Genomic DNA, 23,032 nt, shown 5'->3' on the forward strand with positions numbered 1-23,032 from the left:
TTGTGTTGCAATCTTAGCAGAAAGTAGCTCTCAGAAAAATAAAAAAAGTAAAGAGGAGGAAGGAGGGAGTGGATATTACAGTTTGCATCTCAAGAGCTGCTTATTCATGTGTGCTGCAAGTGTTATACATAACTGAGCAATACCGAAGCCCACTGGGAACTGTGTTAGCATCAATATCCCGGCGCTAAGCTAGTGGAAACATATTCTGTGTTTGCAGTGTGAGATCCTGGATTGCACTTTTGCCATCTGCAGTTCTTTTTACCCCCAAATCTCCCGTCGTAAGCAGATCCCTCCGAGTCGGTTCGCCATTTGCAATGCTACCTTCCCTCCCTTCCTTCACTTCTCCCTCCCTCTCTCTCTCTTTCCCTCCATGACCCATTCTTTTTTTTTCCCCTTCCGCCTGCAGCTATTCCTCCATCCCACGCTCATTACCTTATGCACATTAATCCCATTAAGTAGCCATTAAACAAGTGCTGATAACACCAAATGAACGTCAGGCTCCGACAGCTAATAACTACAGTCCCCCCTCGGCACGTTCGACCCTGGCAAAGGAGAAAAGGAGATGCAGAGGGGAACAGGGGAGGGTGTAGTACAGAGTGTTGATTTGTGTAGTAACAAGTACTGTGGAGAAAGAAACAGAGGACAGAGAGGAGGAAGCCAAACATGTCCGTTTGAACTTTACTCGTGTCCACAAGTTCTCACGAGAAGGATTCATTCGGCTCAGACGCAGAGTGGCTCACTGGTGGAGTTTGTATTTTCTGTACACTGAACATTCCCGGGATTTAAGGGCAGAGAGAAGCTTTGACAAAGCAACCCGGGGGGGGGGCAGCGTGAAATAAAAGGACTGTGTCCGAAGAAGCGAACCCGAGCTAAAGCCGCCACAGCGGTTAGTTCAAGAAGAGAGCCGGAGGTAAAAAACCTGCTGAAGTACACCACCCGGATGCACACTGAGTTTAAGGTTGCCGATTCGCGTCTTGTGGGGGGGAGGGAGGGAGGGAGGGAGGGAGGGAGCGGGGGGGTTGAGTTGAGGCAATAGATAGCCGGCTCACTAGCAGCCCGCTCTGGTTGAGCGTAAAACCAGATGCTCGCTCGCTCGCGGTCGTCGTCCTCGTTGCCGCTCGGCTTGAGTGATGAGGAAGGACAAGGTTATGGCGGAGAGGGAGAGGGGAGTCGCAGCTGTAGTCTGTGCCATTCATCAAGTGCACACACACACACACACACAAGAGGAAACACACCTTTCCCTCGCCCGTTATTATCTCTGTGAGTCTCCTGTCTGTCTCTCGCTCACACACACACTCATTCATTAGCAGGGACGGCAGATTGAAGGCCCGGTGTTGACGTTCTACTACGTCTCCTCGCCTCTTTCCTGCTCTGTGAGCTGGACGTCTGTCTGCCAGCCGGGTCAACGGAGTCCAATTTGTTTCACGAATCAGTGGAGTCGGTAAACAAAGTTTCAAATGCTGAGGAGGCCCGGGGAGCGGAGGGGGGGGGGGGGGTCAAAGGAGATAGGAATAAAGAAGGGAATATGTGAGGTACGGGAAAAAAGGAAATCATGGAAACAAAACAGGACTGAGCCCACCAACGAAGGACGGAAGAAAGGAAGCGAGGAAGGAAAGAGAGAACGAAAGAATGAGAAAGCAGGGAGAGAGAATGGAAGAACAGATGAAGTCATGGATTATAAATGGCTTGTCCCGAATGTGTCAGGAGTGTTTGCTCTCCTCTCCCTCCGACGGAGGAACCTGCTAAATCAATCGGAAGCCTATTTTTCCGTCCTCACAGCGGACCCCCGGTCATGATCAGTGTAATTTCCTCTCATGCTGGCACATTTGTAGCTTGCAGCAAATCTCATCTCTTCCATCCAAAGTCCCCCCCCCCCCCCTCCCTCTCTCTCTCTCCCTCTCTCTCTCTCTCACCCCCTCCCTCCCCCTCTCTCTCTCTCTCCCCCCTCTCTCTCACTGCTACGGCCCCCCCCTCCCTCCACACCCGCCTGTCATCAAAATTCGTGGGCCTGGTTCTAATTTGATGAGGTGCGTGGGCGGAAGAGAAGAACTAGCTGCACCATCATGCTGTCACCATTTAGAAGGGAAGACCGGGGTAAGAAGCCCCCCCACAGGTAAGAAGCCCCCCCACAGGTAAGAAGCCCCCCCACAGGTAAGAAGCCCCCCCCCACAGGTAAGAAGCCCCCCATCCCCTGTAGAGAGAGCCGTTACTGCACTTCTTCTTCTGGATGGTAGCGGTCTTGCTAATTTTATAATAGAGTCAAAATCAGTTTCCTGGTGGGAGGACATCAGGAGAAGTAGTTTTTGGAAAATGTTGGGGACAAAATAAGCTTCTGTATTTAAAAAAAAATTTGTATATAGATATAAAATATCAATATTAAATTTTAATATTTCCTGTTTCATGTGCAATAATGTGAACGATTGTATCTTGTTTTAGTTTTATGGTGAACTTATTTTTTACAGCGTGTTTCTTTGCTGCCTCTTTATTATTTTATATTATTTTATATTTTATTTTATATACTAACTTACTGTTTACATCACAATCTATTAGTTTCAATACTTTTTTCTTCTATGCTATAGTATAGTATGAGTATGATTTTGAAGTATCAATGCTCATCAGGAATAATGTTCACCATCGAACACAACAGATAAGAAATGTATCACAGCTGACTTTATGTTACGTTACAATATTTTACATTTATTACTTTTATCATAACAGAGCTGAGGTCTGTTCACACTGAAATACTCTGTCATTATGATTAGTGTTGCATACTTCTTGTGCTTATCTAACTCTTAAAATGAATAATTCTTATTACTATAACAACGGGTCACATTCTGCTACCCTCAGCTGTCTTCTCCGTTTTCGTTTAATTTGCTCCTTATAATATATCATATCATCTGGTGGAAGTTCATAAAGACAGTTTAACATCGAACAACTTGTCCCGCAGTTCAGAACACGTCGTTTCCTCTCGATTCACACAGAAAGTCACTCGACCAGGAGAGAGAGAGACATTCATCCTACGAGCTGCTGCTCATCACGGAGACGCTCACCGGCATTTCTATGTGACTTTATTCTTTTCATCGTGTGTGTTTAGTTAATGACGTTAAGTTCGACAGGCTCGCCTCCACCACCGTGTTTGATAATCGTCCTATTTGTACGATAATCTTTCTGTGCGATCAAAGTACGATTGTTTGACCGTTCTGTGACGCTGCTGCTCGGTGGAGACTGTGGTTTTGATCGAGAGTCTGGTTATTTATTTAATTAGCTCGTAGCGGCTCACAGTGTTGGCTCGGACCTTCATTATTTCTGATTCGTTCATCTTTTCTCAATTAACAAGTTTCAATGATTTCAAACAAAGCACGAGACATCAAACTGTCTTCATGAACCTCTCCAGTCTGGACGTTTTCTTTGGTCCAATATCAGTGTTGTTGGCAGATTTTATTCTGATTCTGATTTTTACACCAAACTAGTTCTCTCAATCTAGGTTTAGCACAAAATAAGGATTTAGCTACAACGATTTAATTCACAATTATTACATTATTATTTAAGATTATTTCCGCACAATTCAACATTAAATGAAATCCTAAAATCTTGCCATGATTTTATTTCCCTCAATACAGTATTATTTGTCTTCTTCTTCTTCATCTTCTTCCTCATCATTATATTATCATCGTCATCGAGGAAACATGAAAGAACATGATAACATTTGAAGGTTTAATTCAACGTTGAATTGTGCCGAATGATCCTTAAAATGTGAACCAAACTATAGTTAAGATTTAGTAATGAAATACTATTATTATTATTTGAATAAGAAACATTTGACAACTGTTGCACAGTGCAGCCCCCCCCCCCCCCTCAATGACTCAATGAAGCTGTGTGAGCACATGATCCTTTAGTTCCTTTTCCCTCCAGAGTTTATTAAGGAGCTGAGCTGTCAAGCTGTTTTTTTCATAAATGTGATGCTGGTAATGCAGTGGCATAGCTGGTAGGACATACACACACACACACACACACACACACACGCACACAAAGAAACTGCATGAATGAGCAAGTTGGGGAGCTCACGCTCTGCCACTCCGTCGACCTGACGGCCGTGACAGAGTCTGGAAATCCACATCGGGTCCGGCCTGCTGACAATCGGCCCGCTGACACAATTAGCTCCGCAGACCACGTAGAAGATGTGCTCCTCCTCCTCCTCCTCCTCCTCCTCCTCCTCCTCCTCGGTACGAACGTCTTCATCACAGATTGCTATGCTTCGACATTAACCCCCAGAGGAGACGTTAACATTCATTTGAACTATTTCCTGGTTGCGGTGTTTTAATGTCGGGGTGGTGGACGTTTCCTAAAGCTCACTGACGTCAGCCGGAGGATCGTTACTATCATCTGCATGTCCAACACGCTGCCGAAGAGCACTTTCATCTGCATTTAACGCTCTTTATTGCATCGCATTAGAAGAATGGAAGCAACATAAAAGCCATAAATTCAAATAACTGTCACGTCGGCTCGTTTGACTCCTGATTTGTAAAAGGTCAGCGCAGCACTAGTCTCAGTAAATCACACTGGATCGTTGCCAAGCAGAGCGGAGGAGAAATCAAATTTGGAAAATACAGAAACGATCTCCAAAATGGACTCACGGCGAGGCCTCGAAAAAAAACACCCGAGCGGACTGTCGGCCGGTGGTGCAGCCGCGGCAGGTTTAATAATACAGACTTAGTCACGGTAACCCCCCCCCCCCCCCCCCTTGCATGAGCTGCGATATCCCACTCACAGAGATCACCATATAATGGGTTATGCCATTATGGGCTCAGCAAAATAAAAAGAAGAAAAAATAAAAAAGCTCCATGGCAGCATTCATGAACATAAGCTGTGGTTCACTGCTGCACATTCTAGCAGTCTGGTTCTCGGTGTTTTCAGTGTACAAAACATGAGGACGCCTTTTAATTCCACCTTAAAATCTGCTGTCAGGGTGAAGAGGAGACGCAGCTCCGTCCCTCCGGGTTCTATTGTTTCCTGTCGTGGATGATCTGTGACCTCTAACGCTCTTTTGTTTGGGAATTACATTTAAATGAGTCAGAAAGACAACAAAAAAACAGCATCCACGCTAAATCAAATTAGCCAAACCAAAGGTCACCATTCTTAAATGTGAAACTCTGCAATTTGCCACAATTTGTTGGTGCAACAGAAGATCTAAGTTTGTACTAAAATGTTTTTAATAAAAGCTGGAGGGAAAGTGTTCCTCTTCCTACTATATATAGAATAAGCTTTACTCTCCAGATCGACACCTGAACGCTACGGATAAAAGATAAATGCACGTATATGATTCATAATATAACAGGTAAAGGACGGAGCTCGGCATCGACACACAGGCCGGTGGAACATCACACGGGTGCTAATATTTTGTACACTCAGAACACACGAATGAGCTGCCCGACTAAATATGCAGAAATTACTCACATCCATTCTGCAGGACTAGGATATGTCAGTGTTAACATGCAACAAGGCTTCAAGTGTCACATTTTATCGCCATAAATCAGTTCATGTTGAAAAACACAAAGTGAAACTCGGGGGTCAGTAATTCCAGTTGTGTTCACATAATTTAGTGTCCCTTCGAATCACTTCAGAATCATTTTAGTTTTTTGGTACTTGTTGTATTATTCATACACTTTGATGAATATGGAGGGTTGCCCCAGTTTTCTAATGTCATACAAACATATGAATGTCCAGACTGTGTTTCCTAATGTGAGCATGTTTTCACATAGAAACCTCTGACATGTGTCTTTACGGGGGGGCTTCCATTCAGGGAGAGGTCACTAAATATCATATATAGCATCATCACCAGCGTCATCATCATCATCATCATCATCATCATGAAATCATAGCAGCAGACTTGTGGGAGCGAAGCACATTACCTTGACCACCAAAAACAAGCACTCGGGGAGGATACTGTGTGGTTACCAAGGAATGTAGCCGACTAGCACCGCTTAGAGATCCGCATGTATCTCAATGAGAATGTGGTTTTTGTAGCGTGACTGGGGCTCACAGTGCAGGGAAAGGGTTTTTGTAAGAGAAATTAAAAAGAGAGAAAACGGGGGTTTCGGGGGGTCTAACACCTGAAGAGCCTAAATTCTATATTTAACAAGTGGAGCAATGCGTAGAATTACCTTTGTTGAACACTGCAAAGGGCAAATGAAAGAGATCGACAGATTGAGAACAACCAAAATGATTAAACACAAAGCAACAGCATTTTAATAAAGTCTCTATGTATGTACATTAACTGATGGAACAAGTGAATACAAACCTGTCTCGGCGACAAACCTTGACTAAACCCTTAAAAAGAGGCGTTTAGAGAAGGTAGTGAAATGCAGAAACAAGACTTTACCAGGCCTTTTGATACTGTTTGGCTACATTCCTGTCTTTATCCGACCGAGTCTTGGCGGCAACTCCTACCTTTGAAATTCGGTCGAATTCTGGCGTCGTAACCCGAGACTTTGCCCATGAGTTTGTCCAGGAACTCGGAGGGCGGCATCGGGGTGGCGGCTTTCCTCGCCGCAGCTTCTTTCGACGCTGCCAGGCTGGAAGACAAGAAGGGTGGAATTGCGTTAAGAGGAGAGATGCTCCGGACGGAGAGTTTGATCGGATTGTAACGAGAAAAGAGAACTTTTTGGACGGGCACGAAGATGATTGTAGTCGTGACACGTCAACATTCTTCGTATGAGTTGATAAAAGCAGTCTATCGTCTACAACGCTAGCTTGGCAGTGAGACACGCACCCGAGAGAGACAAAAGGCTAAAGGCCACAGTAGCCTGACGATAGACTGATCCAATAGAGTGTCCTCTCCGGACACAACCACGGCGTTGGTCTGGCTTTAACACGACTCTGATTCACATTAAATAGACCACGAGAGGTGCAGCTGAACTCCAGGAAACCAGCACAAAACCAATAACGTTTCTTTCAAACAATCCTGTCTCTTTCAACTCATTTGATGAAACTACCGTGTTCCATTCCTTTACACTCAGAGCGTTTCTATAATGCCCTTAATTCACATTTCAATATATGTTTCTGACCGATCACGGTGTGAGATACGGACATATTCACGTACGCTATAGTGTTCAACAACACGAAGCCTCCGTTGTCCAAAGACCTCACACTTTATTGCTCCTCTCAACCTTGACGAAGGCAGTTCCAGATCCAGATCCACTCTTTCTGTTCTTACCCTTTCACAATAAAAGCCCTACAGACATAAAGGCTACGTAACTGTTTACCAGAGGGAACTCAAAATCACTCAAAGGAAACTAAACTAAATATCTTCCCGTAGCTTTAGGCTAAACAACAGTTTACCTCAGACTGACTGACAGATGTTGCTCTGGCTCAATAGGATCCTGCTAGTTGGTCTTCTACCTGCAATCTAGTAAAACATTTGATTATAAAGTGTTGCAACTATCGCCAATTCACATCGCTGCTGGAATGGTTTTAAAGAGTTTATTCGTCAGGCCCCCCAGTATGTAAAGGCCTTTATCACTGGTCCCTCACTGATTAACGTCCCATCCCACCATCACACGGAAACACATCCAATGAAGGAAACAATGACACTATTTCATGGAGGCCCGTTAAAGGGAGAAGGTCAGGGCGGAGCGACGGGCGACAGCAGAGGGCAGGTTTGTGTTCCACCTTCTATAAGAGTCGGGCGTCTTTTACCTCAACAGAATAAATTCACTTTGATCGTTACATGAACTGAAACCAAACAGTTTAAGTGATCAAACCTGAAAAAAGTACCACCGTCGAACCAAATGAGCAAATCTACACGACATATGAGACAAACTAACACCACCTTTCTCCTATAGTTAGCATGTTTATGCTAGTTGTACACAGTGAAACCTGCTGATATACAGTAGGTGATTGACTCCTCTGTTTCCAGACCAGTACGCCTCTCTGTCTTTTCTTTTGACGTCACAAACAGCGTTGTCACTTTAGTTTTATTTCATTTAATTAAAAAGTGAATAATTAAAGTGAACTTTTACAGTCCTGTGCTGACAGGAGTGTAATGCATCAGTGGTTATTACACATGCGTCCTTTCTTGAAGTACCTATTTCAACTAATGCTCTCATCCATTTAACCAGCTCTGTCTGCGCTGAGTGCCACATTGATTTTACAATCAGGCCGTGGTATCGGCACAGTTCACTTCTTTACCTCTCTGCATAGTGACACATCCCCAGTACGGCCTGTAGCCCACGGACATACAATGACTCGAGCTTGGACAGTCAATAATACTCCACACACACACACACACACACACACACACTATGCACACAGATGATGGATCGAGCTAAAAAGAATCCAAACAGCCCGTTTACTTAAATTATTCCCAAAGAATAGACCACTTAAGAATGAATAGAAGAAAGAAGAAAGCTCATTAATTAGCTCCCTGGTTACAAGAATCCATATTTATGCTAAAATTGTGAGGATCTTCATTGACAAACCGATCCTCAAACTTTAACCAAAACCCGAAACCCCAAAGTCTTATTCCTGATTCAGAAGTGAGGAGCAGCAACAAATTCCCCCCAAAACACGTTTGTTCTAAACTTTCCAAAGAATTGGCCTGATCTTCTAGAAATAATTTGATTGTCCAAAAGTGAAAATTTGCAATTTTCCCGACTCCATATTTACAAAAATTTCGACATATGTCCTGACTAAAAGAAATCGCCCTGAATTTCAAAACACATTCTCACTTTCCCAAAATGTTCTGTCTCTCAAAAAATGTCCTGAGTCTCTATAATTTCCCCGACTTTCTAAAATGGGTCCTCATTTTGGAAAAAAAACACTGATTTTCCAAAATGTCCTGATTTTCCAAAAATGTCCTAAAACTCAAGGTCTTACACATAAATAAAAGTACTGCACACTCTCACAATCTCACCTCCATACATCATATAATAACACATTACGTGATTCTGCTGCATTGCTAATATTCACTTTATTTCTGCTGTTGATTTTAGCACAAAACTCAATGTTTGATGTTTGTTTTTGTTCTATTCTTCTGACTCACATTGATTCACTAACTCATTCACTCATTCAGGTGAAACAGAGTGACTCACTTATTCATGCTGCTTTCAGTTCCTGCATTACAGGCTGTAAGAACATGTTAAAGAGGCGAGTCCTGGGATTTTGAAATGAAGTATTTTGCTGCTGGAGTTGGATGGAAAGTGAACTGACAGTGACTCCTTTCTGAGCGAGGACCGAGCTGACCCGTGGCCTGACAGGGGAACTGCATTAGCAGCCACTTGTAGTGCGTTCTGTATTTGATTGCATCGTTCCTCACTGCGCCTGGAGAAAGAGCACGGACCGCAGTGTGATCTGGGCTATAAATACGCTGCCGTGCTGACCCATTTCATTTGACTTCAGCCTCACAATGAGCATTTCCACCAGCAAGACGCAGCAAGAACTTTCTAGTCTTTTCACAGCTTCAGTTTTAGTCTCTTTTTAGTCTTTTAGAATTCATTATAGTGGAATTACTCGGCCAAGTCACCAGGACATTTTTTTGGGAGCATTGTAGGTTTCTGCAAAACACGGGATACGTTCGCTGGGGAACGTTTTTGTCGTTCAGTCAGAGCAGCTGACGTAAGACAAGGAGAAAGTGACGAAGCGTATCGAGCTGCCCTTATTGAAAGTTGCGTGGGTATAATAATGCGTATAAGGAGCTAGAAGGTCCTGTATGGGCGGGTCGGTGTGGTGGACGGGTCAAACAAACACAGGACTTTCACCCAGGACACCGCTGTTCATGTGTCGTGTGAAACCAAAAGTAAACATTGACTTTACGTCCCAGAAGTCTGCTCAGTAGGGTGTACATTAAATTAGTAAGGCTCGTTACGTTGTTGCATTTGTTACTTTACGTTGTTACGTTAGTATTTTAACACAAACCGTCATGTTTTTTTGTGTAGTTGTGTAGTTTGTGTAGTGTAGTTTGGTTACCAAAACTTAACCAATTCTGACGACTAGTTTTAATCATTAATTCAATGAAAATTGTAATAATAATAATAATGATACATTTTATTTATAGAGCGCTTTTCAAACATTAAAATCATTGTAAAAGAAGCTAAACACAACTGTTGTACTTCAACTGTTCAATTAGTAGTTCTATTATTATCGACATTAAGAACAAAGTAAAGTTTGGTTTGTTCAATTTATTTTATGATCCACGTCAGAAACCTGACGCAACAAAAAAAAAGATTTTTATGAGATTAAACATCTTATCTGTAGGATTTCACTTTGTCCCCCTTTTATTGACTTCTTTAAACTCGGCTCAACCCGCGAGTTGATGTCTAATTTCCAGCTATATCGACATATGTCAGGCTGGATTTTGTGAAATATGAAATATTCTAGATGTCTTGTGCATCATTTATACAGTTTTAATGCGATCGTGCAGCCCAAAAAATCTTCAGTATGAATATTTCACTAAATTTAAATATCTTAGCTTCATCATTGGAGCGTGCAGCCGGGGGATTAGCACAAAGTTAAAGAAACCTGAGGAGAAATGTAGAAGTCAATAAATCTATATCATCTTTAAATGAGGAGGAAAAAACAATGTGTCACTTATTTAAATGAGCTCGTCATTCACTTAGCTGATCAAAATCCTCTTTGAACATTTGAACCACAACACGACTCATAAAAATGTATCAATACGAATGAAAAATGGATTTGAAGCCTTAATAGGATTTTCTTTCGGACATAAATCTTTTACTTTGGTTCCGCCTGGAACAAACTTTCACGGAGTGAAGAGGAAGTTACGGCTTGTGTTTATGAGCAATAATTCATCTCGGTGCTGGAACATTTTCACTTTGCAGCACTCAGACGTCCAGTGAAGCAGCAGTGGAGTCTCTTCCTCCTTCAGCTCCACGTATCAATGATTGAAAACAGACAAAATGATTTCCCCTGACAAAGTTCAAATCAGGCCACAGAGTTGTAACGATAGCAGCTGCATGTGACTTTTCCTTTTGTGTTTGCGGAAGTTTTTTAGAATTTTGTAATGCTGTAAGAGCAACACAGAGAGTTTGAAGCGGCACAAGTGACAATTATTCAGGCGATAGTTGAGTGCGGGGGGGAGGAGAGCGTCGCCGCATTAATCTCTCATAGATTCAAATGGCCGATGATACAGTCGATCGCGCTTAGATTCTCAACCTAAATGTAAAAACCGCTAACCGTGACTTTCAATATGCTAAATTGTGACGCGCGGCATGATAAATGGGCGCCATTAGCAATTCACAAACACGTAATGCGGTCGGCGCTGTCGCTTTATCAGGAAAGTGCTGATCGGAATCACGGTCCGCCGGGTGAAGACGCAAATTATGGAGACGGCCGTGATCGGGGAGCAGAGCGAAGCGAGGACGAATCCCTCGTTAGTTCCTCGTCTCATGATGTATTCATGTGCACAAGACGCCAAATTAAAAAGCACACACACACACACATTAATCAGCTACACACAAACGACATCACACTCTTCTCCTTCTGCTGCAAAGCCTTCCACACACACACACACACATGAACAGTTGTATAAATACACACACACACACACACCGACCTTCGAAGAGCTCGCCCTCATCAGTGAGAAACATCGGAAAACAAATCATGCAGGGCACCGAGGAGGCCGCGGGTAAAAGAGGATGGTGTGTGTGTGTGTGTGTGAGGGGGAGGAAGAGGAGGAGGAGGAGGAGGAGAGGAAGAAGGAGAGCAATAAATGAATTTTGGCTGCTGTCTCCGTGCACGCTGTTACCAGCCGCTCGGGTCACCCTGCCTGTCAGGTCACTGGCCAAGCTGCCTGCAGAGTCACATGACCTCCTCCACACACACACACACACACACACACACACACACACACACACACACACACACACACACACACACACACACACACACACACACACACACACACACACACACACAGACCGGAGGTGGCTACCAATGACGGACCCAGCCATGCGGTCTCCGTCTGTCTGCGGCGCTGCACAGCGACGACGACGGCGGCGGCGGCGCTGATGATGTTGTAAACGGCCATAAATCATCACGCTGATAACGACATTATAATGATCATAACTGAGGATATTGATGACGGCGCTGAAAGCAAGATGACATGATATAAATAACATAAATAACACTGTGAACGATAATGACGACGTTGAGGAAAGCTAACGAGCTGTGAGAACCTCGATGAAACATAATATCTAGTCATCTAACCTGACGCAACACATTAAAACACAGTATTAGTTAAAGCTGCACTGATCAATGTTTTACAGTATGTTAAAGATGAATCAAATGGTGTTTACATGTGTAATGTGAACAATAATTAACTCCGAACCACCGCTCCGCCTCTGAGCACTCGTTGCCTCCGTTGGCTCCAACGGGCCTTCAGAACAACGGCGGCGTCAACGTTGACTTATTTGTTGAGTCTGCCGTACTTAATGTACTTATTTTTACCCAAAGACCAATCTTTTACTAAATCACTTTTTGTACGATATACAAACTGCTATACTGTATAAATGCTGCTCCATGTTTGATGGGTGTGTGAAAAGGTAACTATTTATTAAAAGGCCCGGTTCTCTGCTGCCATTTTTAAAGTTACGTTGGTCGGTCCACCTCAAAATCTTTAACGACTAACGACATTTGTACTATTAGTACAATCCTCCATATACAGTATAAATATACATGAACATTCATGTTTTCATAGCTCAAACAACCTTTTTTATAATTAGAGTCTTTAAGTACATTGTTTACTTGCAGGTTCTTTTAAGAAAAAAAAAATACGAACACAAACATTTTGAACGTGCAGTTTCTTCCTCAGAAAAACCATCAAACATCAACAATCATACATATTTTAGCTGTAAGTGAATAACTGGTGTCCGACTGTGTCGACAGCTGAGGACATCGCTCTCGCTCTGTCTCTGCAGTACAACGATGACGGCGACGCTGATGATGTTGTTGTGATTATAAATCATAAACACACATAATTCAATTATTACCGTGGTGACTGATGATGTTGATGATCACGCTGAAACACTGATCGTAGATCATAAGAGCATAAATCAGATCGTGGTCGTGGTTTTGATGAAAGTCACAGTGCAGTTTGCATGTTGATTTGTTAACCATGTAACCTTTGTTAGCTTGTAGCATGCTAACGACTATTTCTTCTTCTTTTATATATATATATTTGGCTCTGGTTCGCTCTTATTGTTTTGAGGTTGCACAGTGGACTTTCTTTGTTGAGTCTTAAAACACATGCAGAGATCTCATCTTTAGGAAGAAAGCGTTTTTCTTTTGTTTGTGGTCTATTCAGTAAAGCAACCAGTTCTCCTCCAGCGCTCTTTGCTTGTTCATTCAGCTTAACGTGGATTTATTTGTAACGTCACCTCCGTGCTTCAGTAACGTCACTTTTGTAGTTATTTTAACCCAAACCACGAGATTTTCCTCAAGCTAACTCAGGAGTTGTGTTGCCTCAACCTAACTGAGTTGTTTCCTGTGTATACGTTGAAAAGAGTGAAAATCGACACATTCTGACAGACCTTTCGAAGGAAAATGAGCGGCGACTATTTTTGTAAGATATCAAAGATTTGTCTGAGGATATATTGAGTAAAGATACCAATAGTGTGAATCAATGGATCGGCAAAAGTCTGCTATATTTAGAGAAAAACATTTCTTCATTCTTTGTTTTATTAAACACTGAAACCTTTTGGACGGACGGCATCCATTTCATTATTTATGTGAAAGATATTTGAACATATTTAAGCTGCAGCTTAGCTTTCTTATTGGTTAAGCATCAGTTTACTGTTTTAGCGAATGAATCCAGGCCGAGCACACGGTAGGTCGAGGCTGTAGTGTATGAGGAGTTTCTGACTCAGTCTGTTGACTCGTGATTCTGTCCGAGTCCACCGGAAAATGGATGAATCCGGAACACATCAACACGTTGATAGAGGCATGCTTTAGGCCACTCAGGACCAACATACATCAAAGGTTTTCTAGCATACGCGGCCTTTCAAAGTCTGAAATTTTGACCTTTTAGTTGTTGAACTCCCATGTGGGAAGGGCATTTCCAAATGCCAGTGCACGGAGCCAACATTTGTCACACCTCAACGTTTCCTCAAAGTCAAGTCAGAGGTGTCTGGGACGTCACATTTGAGGAAAAACCCTGAGATGACAGCGCTCCACTGAGGTCCAAAAAAAGCATTTCGGACATTTTAAAGTTTTAGAATTGAAACAGATTTCTGTCTTAATGGCAGAAACACTCAAAATCCTTCCAGAGGAGAAATCAGGCCAATCTATTGTCAAAGAACGAGGGTTAGAGGTCCGACGTGTCAGTGATGCTGTAGAAGAATCATGTGGGACAGAAGTTCAGGAGAAGAAAACTAAAAACAGCGACGAACAAAAGATGTGACGTGTTTTTAAGGGCAGCTACGCTGAGCCGAGGGATGAGTCTCTCTGCTCGTCACCGCCTCCGTCTTCCTCTCTCTCGGACATCGTCGTGACAAGCTGAGCTACTGAGCAGCAAAGCTGCACTCGTTCACGCTCGCGTCCTCCACGACCTCAAATATTTGCTTTGATATCAGAATGGGATATTTTTTTTTAATGTGATGCCAAAATAATAAAAGAAAAACACATCAGATCCATTTTTGGAGACTCCTGCGGTTCATCAGCAGCCCCCCCCCCCCCCCCCCCCCCCCCCCAGCCGTCCTTGTTGTGGTGACAGAAGGTCACATGTCTGCAGGCCGACGCTGCACTTTATGTCCTCACTCCCCGAAAATGAGATCCTAATATCGATTTAGTTTTTTGCCCTCACATGTGACAGGATCTGATTTCTGAGAAGCTAAATGTCTGCAGGTTTTAAACTCTTCTAGCTCCGTTCTGTTTAACAATATGTATTAAACACGTTGGGAGGAATTACCGTCTTTACATCACAAGAGATCAGAATTTACACTAAGTGAGCACAATTTACTGATTGCAGTGGGACGGATTGGGAGGATTTCTCAATGTTAAGATGTCGGCCATATTATCTGAACATAGCATTGTTTGGTTGCTGCTGTGTACATTCCTCCAATGCACTTCTGCTTTTGTTCTGTTGTGTTTTGTTCTTGTGTAGCAAATGGACTGCAGCGTTAGTTGTGTTGCACAACGACAATAAATGATCCTCGAATCCTTAAATAACCCAAATGTCTAAAAATGCTTCCTATCAAACTAAATCTCTCCTGCTTTAATTTAAACCTCGATGTCTAGACACAATAATCACAAGAACTGGATCGTCTGGTTGTTGGTTGCTCTTATGAATGCAGGAGACTGGTAACAGATGTGGAGACTGATGAAATCACAAATCACAGGTTTACGGGGGTAGTCTGGCCAGCAAGGCTCCACTTTGGGCAAATCTCACTTCCATCTTCACTCAGACTTCAAATATGAGAAGCAACTTTGAAGAAGACTTTTCACTGCCGGCAAACGTGCTGATTTCATTTCATAATATTATACCGATATTGGAAAAACATTGTAACGCATTTCAGTTCTGAAAGAACAAACAGTTCCACCATCTGAGGTTTATTAAGTTTATGAATGATGTGTTCTTTCTACTCTGACTGAGCAGAAAGCATCAGCTCAGTGACGCTTCAGGCTCTCGCTCTCATTCTTTCTGCTGAATGAAGATGTTGCCCTGAGGTGGAGCCTTTTCAGACACTTAAAGCAAACACTTACAGAATATTCCTCAGTCATTCAGTTCATTAAGAATGATCAGCCTCTCACTTTGAAACATTAACATTACTTTCATTTCATAATCATATTTAATTGGCATCCAAAGAGAGGAGGGACACTTTAACACTAAGGAGCCTCTGAAGCGAACCCGTTTGTATGTTTTTGAACACACACTGAACGTTTCCACAGGTGAAGATTGATTGTGCGTGTAAAGGTTTCTCACTGACTGCTCTCTCGTTGACGTGTCCCCGAAGGTCACACGCGTGACTGATGAGCGAGTGACGTGAATTGACGATAACGGCAGCTGTCAATACGTTATCAGAGCCGAACAAACCTCGGGTGTCCCACGGAGAACCGGTGAGGACAACCTGGAGGAGCGCACCATCTCTGAACCATCAGAGATCAGAGATCAGATAGCGGACCTCTCCCGTAAAAAACCTGCAGAGCTCGCACGCTCGCGGTTGACGCCGATCAATGAGGAGACATCCGGAGTTTGAGGGCCAATCGGCGCTTGATCCAATTATTTTTCTCTTGTGACAGCAAATTAGGTGGATCAGAGATTATCTCGGCAGCAATAATTCCTGCCACGACGTGACAAATCTGAGCTTAATCCTCTTTATGATGACGGCAAGTGAAGGGGATCAAAAACGCAAAAAAAACACAATTTCTGTTGTTTGGGTACAGAGCTCGCCACCGAGACGACACAATGGAGCATAAGACCCGCATGTGAAATTAGCGTTGAACAAACACTCTGCTGGGTTGATGACGGCGCAATCAGATTAGTCACAGACTGGGACTAGACAAAGACGCGCAGCATGGGACAACACTGACGCCGTGAAAAGGGGGGGTTGGACTCGTAGCCCCTCCACCTCTGAGTGTTAGGACCAGGGGCTCGCCTGCCCCTCTCCGCATGCACCCTCATCCAAGACAGTTTGCACTCAGCACACCCTATTTATTTTACCAGCAGACGCAGGAACTAATTCTATGATTGATTTTGTTTTATAATTGCATAGTTTTTATTTTTTTTGTTTTAGCTTTAGGTCAACAATAAAGTTTCTAACTAATTAACTCATTTAAACTACCCAGCCTTAGATTATCTGTGTCTATTTGTTTGTGGTAATTAAAAATGTAATTACAACCCAAACAAATTGAAGTTCCAATTTGACATCACAAGACGACAACAGAGCGGTCTCCATGACAACTCAGCAAACTGAACAGACTCCAGCTTTTGTCAAACTAGAACAATTATGACAAGAAGAAACAAAGCGGAAGGTTGGTAGTTTGAATCCCATGAATGCAGAGAAAAATGAAGCGACTGTTGAAAAGCCCTTTAACAACCAGCTTGATGACTTCGGTCACATTGAACAGCTCCCACGTGTCCAAATGAATATCAATGGTCACTTAAAACGCTCAACAACTCTTCTACAACCCTCGAATAAAGAGAGACAACATTAAATCAGTGGATGATCCACAGATAGTGAACCCATTGTACGTTTCTGCAAACTATGGGATGTGTTGAATACGTTTACTAAATACGTTTCCTGCCAGACTCATATCACCTTTGACGGAACGCACAACGCCATGTGGTTACGTTGGAACAATCGGTTAGTTTAACAATACTACTTGGTTATGTTAGAAAAAAAAGATCAACGTGAAAACGTAATTTAACAACCGTAACTATTGGACCTACCTTAAATAAATAAACACCTTTAGCAGGGTGTCTTACGTAACATTGTGAAATAACATTATACACAAGTATGAATTCAACATTTACTTTTGGTTCTACCGAGACACGAACGGCTGTCTCCTGTGTGAAAGTCCTGCGTTTGTTTCACGCTTTGCAGAAACCCATAAACGCGAAGTGGCACGTCGTGAAACGAATGGTTAGATTTAGGCGACGAAACCAGTTTAGAGACGATCAATAATGTAAAATGTTGTAACATGCGTAACAATGTTACATAAACAAAGACAACGTTTACTTCTGGTTCTCTCAAAGGACCCGAACTGTGGTCTCCTGAATGAAAGTCCTGTGTTTGTCGGCCCGTCCACCACATCTCCCAGCTGACCTAACTTGACTTTCTTGCTTGTTATACTCGGTATTACACCTCAGTAACGGCATAAAAGGTTGGTTTATAGATCAGATTGGTGCTTTTAAAAGCCCACCTGTTGTATTATGATCGCCAACAGTAAATGATGCTGACTTCATTCTCATGAATAAACCAGTGAACAGAACAATCCACCTCCCACTCTGACAGACAGACTAGTACTAATATCAGTGAAAAAACAAGTCCTGCACTGTCGTTTCTGTCGCTTCATTTGATTATTGTCACCAACAGAGACCTTTCCCAATATTCTCTGAGTCTGTGGCTCCTAGAGGTCCAGATACAAAGAGACAGCTTCGACTCCCCAGCAGCTTCCACCGGCTAAGGTACAGATAATGGAATGAGCCAATAGACCGTATTTAATGGCAGTCACTTGGACTTGTTCTAGCAGGAAAACGCACAAGTGTGGCTAATGACATGAACGATCAGTAAGCCCCACCGGTGCTGCAGCATGGTGAGCAACAGAGTCCTGGTCCTATAACAGCTAAACACAATGGAGACACTTTCGCTGCTATTTTGTTGCTTGCTAGCTTTGTTGATGTGCGGCATTAATGAAATCTCTGCCATGAGCTCACAGGTCGACTGAAGACCCATATATTCACAAAAAAAAGATGCTATTAGAATATATGCTGTCGTCAACATCTGGAAATAGCACAAAGGCAAAATAAGACTTTAATTTGTAAGAGATGATTAAGAACAAAAGGTAAGAGCAAAGAGACGTTTCTTTGCCATAGAGAGCTATTTCATTTGGGAGGAATAATAGTTTGAAGACTCCGGGGATGCGTTTAATAAACCACAGACTGTATATAAGACGTGGACGTAGTCATCGTGACGTCACCCGTTGGTTTGTGGACTGACACATGAGCAGTTTTTATTTTTGTACTAGTACTTGTGTTGTTAGGGTCTCAAACATGCTTTTCAATTGGTTTGTTATTCACAGTACTTTCATTGCCATTCAATGATATAAAACACACTCACACACCACAATCAAAAGCCGTCCGAGGCCTTTCCATCTGCCTTCGTTGATAATCTTCCCTCTGAGCGTCCTTGTTCTCCCGCTTTCTGTGATCAAAGTTCGGATTTGCTTTAATTGTTTCAGATCAATGCTGGCTGCGGCTACTTCAGAGACCCGTGGCCAATGCTGAGGTAGCGAAGAAGAAGAAAAACAGCTGAGTCGTCCTGTGCCAGTGTCTAATATGCACACAGCCAGGAGAGGGGAAAAAAGCGAGAGCAGGGTGTGGGCTAATGCAAGGCTCCAATCATTAGCCCTAAGTGTTACCCATTATGGTCCTAAAGCCTCTGAAGACCTGGATCCTTAATTGATCTCATCCTGGCATTTAGCAACACTCAGGAAAGCAAAGGGCTGCTCGCTTCCCTGGCACTAACAGATAGGCCGCCTGGCTCGCCCAGCAAACACTCGCTCATCACTACAAATGAAGGCCTGATCCTCGGATGGCTGAGCTGCGTCACACAGTCCACTGCTCCAACATCACCAGAAACCACAGCGGAAAAAAGGTCACACTTTCACATTCACAGAGCCAAAAGTCAAACTCCCTCGCTCTGATTTCTATATAGCAGTTTTGGTCCATTCAGGAGAGATTTTGCTGAATATTTGTCGAGCAGATCGTCGGGTAAACACTCACTTGGGCTTCATGTTCGTGTTGGCTTTTCTGCTCCTACTGGCTCTGTTGTGCTAACAGTTCCAATCATAGACCGCGTATAAGAAGTGGACCTAGTCATGGTGACGTCACCCATTGGTTTGGGGACTGCCGTCATGAAGCCTTGAGTTCAGCAATTTCACCGTTGCAATCTTGGCTTTTTTTGCAACCGAAGAACGGAAGCGACCATATTTAAAATGCAGAGGAGTGGCATAGAGGCTCTGGTAGAGACCTGCTTTATGGTCTGTGTGACTCTAAATGGACCATCATTTACTAAATGAACATCATGCTGTATTGAAGAAGACTTGAAACTAGAGATTGAGACCATAAACTCATGTTTACAATGTTTACTGAGGTAATAAATCAAGAGAGAAGTAGAGTCATTTTCTCATAGACTTCTATACAACCAGAGGAGTCGCCCCCTGGTGGACACTAGAGAGAATGCAGGTTTTAGGACATGAAGCATTCTGCAGAACCGGAGGTAGCCGCCTGGTTCCAACATGCCTAAAATCTGCCTTCTCACCCATAATGCACTGGGGAAATATCACAAGAATCAGAGTGCAAAATTGATCGGTGACCTTTTTCATTTAAATTCATCATAAAAATCAACAATGAAACTGAATTGAAATGCACCAACAAGTGAACCTCCGAGGCCACTATTGACCCTTGTTACTTCCGCTGCTGTGTACATTGATAGTATAATAGTACCTGGCTGTGTAGGAGTACACATTCAATTAGGAATATACAACTCACGAGCACACAATTTAAGATTTTGACACATTGCTCCTCAAGACACAGAAGCAATAAAGCCAACATGACCTCATGGGAAGGTGCATAAATACGCATACCACTTTAAAGGACATCTCTTATGTCATGTCACACACTTAAATCTGTCGTGTGTCATTAAACGGCGCTCTCATTACCAACTTTTCACATACGGACACACGTTTAAACGTGGTAAACGTTGAAACAAAACTACTTGGTTGTGTTCAGGGAAAGATTAAAGTTTGGGTTAAATTGCAGACATTTGTTGAGTAATTCATCACGTTATGTACACAGGAAGTCAACGTAAATAAGTCAGCGATTGACTTCTGGTTTCTCAGTGGACACGAACAGCTGTCTCCTGGGTGAAAGTCCTGTGTCTGTTTTTTTGGACGTGCTGTGTTAAAGATGCATGTAGTCATGGAGCATGGAGGCCTTCTGGATACTCTGGAGTCCACCAACTTTCATAAGTTTCATGTGATACTAAAGCTTCTGAAATGAAGGTTTGAAGGCAAGTTGGAAGTGAAATTTGAAGTCAAATGTGCACAGTTTCAGTCCCAGAAGGCTGCAGCTCGCTGTTAGCTCCCAGATGATTCCTCAGAAAACATTTGCCGTTCCCTCCTCTGCCACCCCGACCCAGGCCAGTAAACCAAAGATGAAAACCTCCACGGAGCTCCGGTTAGTGTCACGGTAAACACAAAGATGGCTACCGTAAACTACACACACAACGATTATAAGAGACTGTCTCTCTGGGTTTTAGCAGTTTTGTTACATTTTGCATATTATCCCAGCTGTTAGTTAGTAGTCGGATTCTTTTTCAAAACAACAGATGACTGTGAATTCAGATTGTATGAAAACTGACGGGCTGATGTGTGATACTGAACAAACAACATCATTAAGCCGGTTGTCTGTTAAAAAACACAAACTCAAATCGGAAAACTTGAAAACTCTTCCCACTCTCTCTCTCTCTCTCGCTCTCTCTCTCTCTCTCTCTCTCTCTCTCTCTCTCTCTCTCTCTCTCTCTCTCTCTCTCTCTCTCTCTCTCTCTCTCTCTCTCTCTCTCTAAACAGCTTCCAAGCAACAACACAACTGTATTTACACATCTGTCTTCTGTTGCTGTCCAACTCCACTTTAATTACAGAAATGTACCGTATAGCGCCAAACCTTTCCAGGAATTCGTCTTCTGCCCAACTGAGTTACATTGCTGAGGGGGCATTGATAATATACTCTTGTTATTTATGGTGCAAATCTGTCTCTGTCTGCTAATCAATAATGTATTATCATACATCAAGTTTTGGAAATGAACCTGCCCAGAAGTTAATTATTGTAGAGATGGTAGCAAACTCCACCGAAGCAGTCGATGGTTTTTCATTAGGGGACTTTTGAGATTGATCTCAGAAAAAAAGGATTTATGAATATATATATATATATATATATATATATATATATATATATGTGTGTGTGTGTGTGTGTGTGTTATGATTTGATGGGAGATGTGGGTGATAAATATGGTCCGGGCACCTGCAGAACAAATAAAACAGCCTGAGGGCAGCTTCATAAATATCACAGTGGCTTTAATTTGGCCAAACCGGGAGTGTATGCTAACCGACACCGGCTGTTTCCTGTGAGGGGCAGCTGGCCGGGGAGCGTGCTGAGCTCTCCACCTTTCTGTAGAGTCCTTGAGCAACACTATAAATCCCAGCCGGCTCCACCCGATCTCTGAACTCTGACCCACGACTTTCATTTCCTGCCGTGTTTCTCCCTCTGGGGGATCAGTGAAGTTTGAAATATTAGCGAGGCTCCTTTTATCATCTTGTTATCCTCAATCTGTGATGCTGGACGCATTCTACAATGTATTATCTGATAACACAGGTTATTGTTTTGTTTGACCAAATATTTATTATATTGTACGTTTCACTAGAAATCCATGTAACCACAAGAACTAGCAGTATGGAATTCAGCTACATGCGATCACACATGTGACTCAACATGTTGCATTGTCTCGGGCTGCATTGCATTCTGGTCTTTTAGGGCCTGCTGACTTTACTCAAATAGTTTTGGCCACATTCGAGAAAAGAAAGAGCCACGTTCCAGATGAACAGATCATTTGTGATCATTGATCAGGGCTGGAGAATTTAAATTAAACCAGATCATTACGATATATTGAGATGTGTATCGTTCAGAATGGTGTTGTTTTAGAGTATGTGTTGTCTTACCTGAAGCGTTTTGCCATCATGTGTCGTATTCAAAGTCAGCAGCTGGTATTTATGCAACCTAGTCCCCAGAAACATGTCGGCTTTTTACGTCCACAACCACAGGACACGTTGAATACTGACGTTTCTGAACCAAAAATACTTTTCACGAATACGTCTCATATGAGGCCCGTATCACACTTTCAGAAAGACACAACGCAACGTGGTTAACGTTACACAAATTGGTTAGGATTGGTCGCGTTTCAGCAACAACACTACTTGGTTACGTTTTAAAAAAAATTGTTTGGTTTGTGTTGAAAAATGTGAACGCAACAATGTAACGTAACAATGTAACGTAACAATGTAACATAACAACGTAACATAACAATGTAACGTAACAATGTAACATAACAATGTAACGTAACAATGTAACATAACAACGTAACGTAACAATGTAACATAACAACGTAACATAACAACGTAACAACGTAACGTAACAACGTAACGTAACAACGTAACTTAACAACGTAACTTAACAACGTAACTTAACAACGTAACGTAACAACGTAACTTAACAACGTAACTTAACAACGTAACTTAACAACGT

General features: G+C 42.7%; 1 protein-coding gene across 4 annotated transcripts in view; it reads right to left on the minus strand.

Moving 5' to 3' along the window:
- The window catches only part of glra1 (glycine receptor, alpha 1), a gene marked incomplete at both ends in the record, with an annotated part of 100,915 nt that overhangs the window by 70,555 nt on the left and 7,328 nt on the right, over window positions 1-23,032 (minus strand). For 2 of the 4 annotated variants that reach the window (XM_079167772.1, XM_079167773.1), the window contains one exon: window positions 6,448-6,572. In XM_079167772.1, the coding sequence (XP_079023898.1) occupies window positions 6,448-6,572 (125 nt within the window). Of the gene's footprint in view, window positions 1-6,161; window positions 6,174-6,441; window positions 6,573-23,032 lie in introns of all 4 variants that reach the window. The other 2 variants (XM_079167770.1, XM_079167771.1) reach the window with 2 other exon arrangements.

The sequence above is a fragment of the Pholis gunnellus genome (assembly GCF_910591455.1).
Source record: "Pholis gunnellus genome assembly, chromosome: 10".
NCBI classification, from domain to species: domain Eukaryota; kingdom Metazoa; phylum Chordata; class Actinopteri; order Perciformes; family Pholidae; genus Pholis; species Pholis gunnellus.